This window comes from Cajanus cajan, chromosome 1 (genome assembly GCF_000230855.2).
Source record: "Cajanus cajan strain Asha chromosome 1, NIPB_CcT2T_4, whole genome shotgun sequence".
NCBI classification, from domain to species: Eukaryota; Viridiplantae; Streptophyta; class Magnoliopsida; order Fabales; family Fabaceae; genus Cajanus; species Cajanus cajan.
In genome coordinates this window covers 32364746-32370627 of record NC_138517.1, presented here as the reverse complement: position 1 = coordinate 32370627, position 5882 = coordinate 32364746, and the positions used below count along the sequence as shown (strand labels likewise).

The 5882-nt window shown below is 37.9% G+C and overlaps 1 protein-coding gene across 1 annotated transcript; it reads right to left on the bottom strand.

Moving 5' to 3' along the window:
- Positions 1–350: 350 nt before the first annotated feature.
- Positions 351–5589, bottom strand: LOC109803453 (uncharacterized). The gene is made up of 6 exons (XM_020365036.3): positions 5225–5589; positions 4852–5116; positions 4121–4224; positions 3390–3566; positions 881–2895; positions 351–631 (listed from the first exon to the last, which is right to left on the bottom strand). Exons 2-6 carry the CDS (start codon positions 5046–5048, stop codon positions 530–532), a joined length of 2595 nt encoding a protein of 864 aa, XP_020220625.1. The 5' UTR covers positions 5049–5116; positions 5225–5589; the 3' UTR covers positions 351–529.
- Positions 5590–5882: the final 293 nt, after the last annotated feature.

Below are 5882 nucleotides of genomic sequence, written 5' to 3'. Positions count from 1 at the left end.
CAATGAAAAGTCCCTCTGAAACAATACCACATGTGTCGGTGATGAAAATACAGATCCCATAGCAAAATAAAACTTATGTAACACATGTGTCGGTGATCAACATACAGACCCACCCCAAAGAAATAAAAACTTATGATAGGGTCAAGGACATTTTCAATTCATTAGGCCGTAGTGTTTGATGGGACATTTTTAGCATCGACATGTTCATAATATTAAGTTGTAGTCTCTTTAAAACCTTTCCTTGTCTTCACTAGTCTGTCAATAATTTACTGATCATGGGCCCACGCTATGGAACACAAAAGCATCACCATTCAAAAACTGAACCAAACCAAATCAATCCCATCATAACATAAGCATAAATAGGAGTTTATTTATTCTTTAACCCGGATAAATATATGTACACATTCATCTCTCTGCAAAATTTTGGTGAGGTTCAACGAGAGTAGCAGAAGAACCTAATTCCATAAGCACTAATGAACTGTAATTACAGCATTTATATATATATATATATATATATACATCATTCACCTCACATCTCAGACAGAAGATTGCTAATTTTCCGAAGCTCTTTGAGAGCTGTCATGGCAGTAACTTGGCCTTTGCGTTCTTGTTGGAAAACAGATTCAATTACCTGCACCACAGGGAAACACAAGCATGTGCAACCAAGAGAAGGGAAATCAGCAATAGTTTCATAATTGTGAAAATGAAGGGAAAACAATATAAAGCACTTAAATTGTGTATATCCTGCTCAATAACTAGCAAGGTGGTCTAGCTGAGTTGGTTGATCAGGGTGTGTGAGTTGTTGTTAACCCCTTGGATCAAAAAACAAATTTTACTCAATAACATGTCAATGAAGTGTGACTGTGGGAAAGAACATTACCTGAATATGGTCTAGCATAGTCTGCCCAATATTCTTCAAAGTGCCCATCACATTCTGGTCGACAGATTCTCCTCTGCAACTAACTGAACTACCATGCTCATTAGCCGAAGATGACGATGGCTGTGGAGTATTATTTTGATTGCTGCATTGGTTGGTGGCTTCAGCAGCACCTCCGACTTTGTCAGAGGTAGCCTCAGTAGCATTCCGACCAAATGGCCACAACCACTGAAACTTATTCTGTTTTTTCTCTTTAGGAGATGTGGCTGTTTTTACTGCATGATCGTTATTGCACCCTGACACCAGCGCTATGTTCTCGGGAGGACCAGAGATTGGAAGAGGTGGATCATTGGGACTGGTATCTGAAGTTTCATTGCATTCAGAATTTCCAGTATTGCACTGTGATGTCTGAGAAATGTTCTCAGGAGGATCGGAGATTGGAAGGGATGGATCATCGGGAATGGTATCTGAAGTTTCATTGCATTGAGAATTTCCAGCATTGCACTGGGATGTCCGAGAAATGTTCTCAGGGGGATCGGAGATTGTGAAGGATGAAGTTTCATTGACTTCATCAAGGGATGAATTGGATGCAACACTACTTTTCCCTGAGGTAATTTCATGATCATTGGCCTCATTAGGGGGACTAGTTGGATCAGAAAATATAGACAAGTCTCCCTCACTGCCAGAATTTCCACTTGGAGATCTATCATCAGACGAGTAATTGTTGTCTCCATTACAGCCATCTTCTTGTACTTCAACTGTTTCAGAAGGATTATCATGCTGGCATAGGGTTTCATCTGGCTGCATTTGCTCTGCATCTTCATCTGAGCCGAGTGCCTTGCGAAGATCTTCCAACAAACTGCGCCTAAATTTTTTGCCACCCTGAATCCTCGAAGGAGGGCCAGATTCTGCCCTTCTCAAACTGAATTTAACCTTTTCAGCCCATCCCTTTTTTCGAGTGGGAACCTGTTTTTGTAGACCATCTTGCCTAAGCTCTTCAGCCCTTTGGGCAACCCTCCACTTTTCTTCCCAATAGCTATCAGGTAACACATTCAGAGATGTTTTTGGAGACACGGATTCAGATGGAAGGGTCACAGATCTAGTAAACAGTGATTTATTCTGGAAATGAAACCCTATATACAAAAGTGATGAGGATGAAATATCAACACTCAGTGCAAGCCCCTGCAAGGATTTGGCCTTCTCTAGTAGTTTTTCAATATTAACATCTTCAGGAAAGTTTAATAATCTCTGGAGACACCTTGTAGGGTTTTCGGTTGCAAGTAGTGAAGATCTTAAATGAAGTAACATTGCTACTGCCATCCCTGAGATAAATGCTCCCCGAGGTGAACTTAAGATCCTGAATTCACAGTCAACAGCACCTTTTTCCATGCTGCTATTCTCCGATGCAAAGATCTCATCCCAGATGATCAAGAGGTTGGCAAGTGAAAATTCTCGTCCAAATAAAACTCGCAACCATCGAAGAGAAAAGTACTGGGGTTCAACCCCAAGATCAAAAAGATGGCTATGGAGAGATGAATCTACAAGAGACAACAAATAATACAATGCAGTAGAAGCTTCAATCACAGGAGGCAAGCTGCTATGGGACCCAGATACAGGAGAGGAATAGAAGAAATCGGCCATTGCAACTGAACCATGGGCACCACTCATCAAAGCGTCAAACATACAGAATGCATCATGTTCCATGAATTTCTCAGACAAAACAGCACCTAGTTCACCTTCAGCTCCGTAGGCATCACTTAGTAATACAATGGTCTGTATCTCAGGATCAAGTTCACCATGACTATTGACTTTCACAGCATTTCCACGTGAATCAAATTCATCCTCTGTCAATTCTGGAGATTTTCTAAAATCAAAACTGTAAGAAAGATCATTGTCTTGACATAAAAGGCCATCAAATCTATCCGTAAAGTGATCTTCATAAAGCTTCCGAATTTCTGAAAGACGCTCCAGATCAACTTGGAGAACATAAAGCAGAGGGGCAAGTAATTCATGCATTCCTATAAAATAAGTGAATAAAAGAAATCCATTAATGTAAAGTCAATATTTCCATAGCAGCATATAATATCAAAGCAAAAACCTGAATTGATGGGATTTGATCTTACCATGTATTAGGTTTCTCAACAATTAAGAGCCTGTTTGCTTCAGATTAGGATATACTTGATGTTAAAATAATTGATTTATGTATTATTATAGTGTTTATACATGATATAGGTAACCATTAAAACATATCATTACACTCTTTTGATTAGTATAGTCTTACTCAATTGGATGCTCTACTGTTAATCATGCATGGTTGAAAATTGGAAGGAAAAAAATGACAAACATCACAAAATGAGAAAGCATACAAGTCAAGGTTAGTTAGCTATTGTTACTTATTTGATGTTGGAAGAAAAATACAGCACACCAAAATGAGAAAGCATATTTAAAATGGCAGTAAATTTAATTAAAGTTAATGTATTGTTTGGCATCAATGCTTGGCCGAGAAATTTACCTTGTCTATAACTGAATTCTGGATGCCTGAGACACCACAGTAATAAAATTCGTCTCAACATGCTTTGGCATCCCAGTGTCTGAAAATAACTGCCATGTTCTGGGTATAAACGCGATAAATCCTGATCAACCATTCTCTCCAGCTCTGCATTGCGGAAAAAGCGACTCCATGTACTATCTGCATATAAAAGGCCAAATTACATTTATGACAGATTAAATTTAATTGTCCATACCGGAAAGTGAGAAAGATGGCTAACCATTAGAAATTTACATGATAGAATTCCAACAAGACGACAACATAATATACGATAATCTTCTTCTTTTAAATCCATTATTACTTTTCACCATAACCAATTGTTGGTTGCCACTAGGCCCTAATTCTTATCTTAATCTTCACATGAATTGAATTTCCACAAAATAAGCAGGGCACGTTGCTATATTCCTCCATAACTAAATAAACTGTCATTTTATGTATCCTTAGAGAAAAGCAATAGGTATATAATATGGCAGCAACAACTAAACGGATACCACTACCACATGAAGACTGAAGAGGTTCTAGTTAAGCCAACTGAAGGTTGAATATATATACATTAGCAGCGCAGATATCAAATATGCTCTCTACTTTGTAGAAATTCCGGAAAGCACATTAGCCAAATCAGCGATCCATAATTAGATTAACATATTTAACTGCATTTAAGATGCTGGAATGAAGTGAGAAAAACTTATATTTACCTGGATTTTGTGAAAGTGGATTGTCAATGACCAGATTAGGTGAATTAGCTCCATCCTTTGGAACATGTGGTTCAACCAGAAGGCGCCTTCTCAAGCCAGCATATCTGAGATGATAAAATATAGTTTGAGATTACCATTAGCTGTATGAAAACACAGTCATTTTAAATGTGTAATAATATTGATGATACCAAAAAACACATTATCAAAATGCCAGGTAAACACATAATCCATAAATTTCACAAGTGACCCTCAGTACCAGAGGAAGAAACAGCTTAATCATTTGTTATTTTCCACCAATGAAATTATAGATGCAATCTACACTCACAAACAGATATTGACACAGAAGAAGATATAATCTAAAGCCAATAACCTAATGAATACATCCCAAATTCAAATGCCAGAATTTTCTCCAAAGAAAACAATAAAAATTTTCTTAATTTTTCAGGATTTTATCTCCACCACTAAAAAAAAAAGAGAAACCACCCAAACAAACAAGTTTTAGTAGCAGTTCCTTGCCGTCGAGAATCCAAACTAAAACAAAATCAGCACAGTACTACATGGCTATGGTCACCACTCACCATCAACATGCAAAAAAATATAAGGCAAATAACATACCAATACATCATCATCTATCAACAGGAATAAAAGTTAAAGAAAATTCACATAATTATTAAAATTAAACACCAAAAAATAAAAAAGCTAAAAACACGATCCCGGAGGTGACGATATACCTTCTTCTACAATTAGCGGTGACTCGACGAAGATCATCAATGGAAGTCGAAGTCGAAGACGGCAACACCCCAAGATTTATTCTCCACTGCAACCCTCTAAGATCACCGAATCGCCGACTCTCCGGCGCCGATCGCCGCGAAACGGCGTCGGAGCTCGGCGGAGACGCCGACAACGGATCCGACAGCGCCGGCGGCATGACCTTGCAGCAATTCCCGACAACCCAGATGCTGAAACGCAACGAAAACCCCGAAAGACGCGAACTTTCTGCAGAAAACAAACAAGCAAACAAACTTGGCCTCAAACTCTGAAGTCAAAAGAAACACACAAAGTAACCAAAAAATAAAGGAAATTAAAAAAAAAAAAAAAGCTTACTTGATTATTGAGCAAATTGAGATAGGAGAGTGAAGAAAGAAAGGAGGGGAATTTAAGAAGAAAAATGAAGTGGGGTGGTGTGGTTTTGTGCAGAGGAACCCAATGATTTGCACAGTTGCATGTGTGTTTTTTTTTATGTATTGATTGGAGAAGAGAGAGAGAGAGAGAGAATAATAAGTTTGTTTGTGTTGTGAAGGGGAAAAGGTAGAAAAGCAGCGGTGTAATGGTGTGTGTTGGGACGGAAGGTATGGTGAGTTGTCTTATTCAGCAAAATTTCCACATCATTTTGTGGTCTTTCTTTCTCTTGTTCTGGTTGTGTTGTGAGAGAGAGAGAGAGAATATAAAATGTCACATGGCTATCGTATTGTGGGAGGTGAAATTCGCCAATATTTTGTCACATTCTGCTCCATCATCACTGCTTTGCCTGCCTCTGCATGCCCATTATCCCTAACTTTCATCTCACTTTCAACAAAATATTTATTATCATAAATAAATTCACCCCCCCATTTTCTTCTTTCTTTTTAAAACCTTCTGTTTTTCTTAAAGGCTAGGCTGTGGATGTAAACTTTTTTTTATATTTAATTAATTAAAGCTTATTTTATATTAATTCTGTGTCTCTGTCTAATCATAAACAAATAAAATTAATAAAGTTATGTGT

What these genes read in the sequence shown, in the direction of transcription:
- LOC109803453 (XM_020365036.3), bottom strand. Translation starts at nt 5,048, where the DNA reads ATGCCGCCGGCGCTGTCGGATCCGTTGTCGGCGTCTCCGCCGAGCTCC. An exon ending in ACCGCTAATTGTAGAAGAAG is followed by an intron (nt 4,225 to 4,851) that starts GTATATCGTCAC and finishes TTATCATCTCAG; the next exon opens with ATATGCTGGCTTGAGAAGGC. An exon ending in AGAATTCAGTTATAGACAAG is followed by an intron (nt 2,896 to 3,389) that starts GTAAATTTCTCG and finishes CTTATTTTATAG; the next exon opens with GAATGCATGAATTACTTGCC.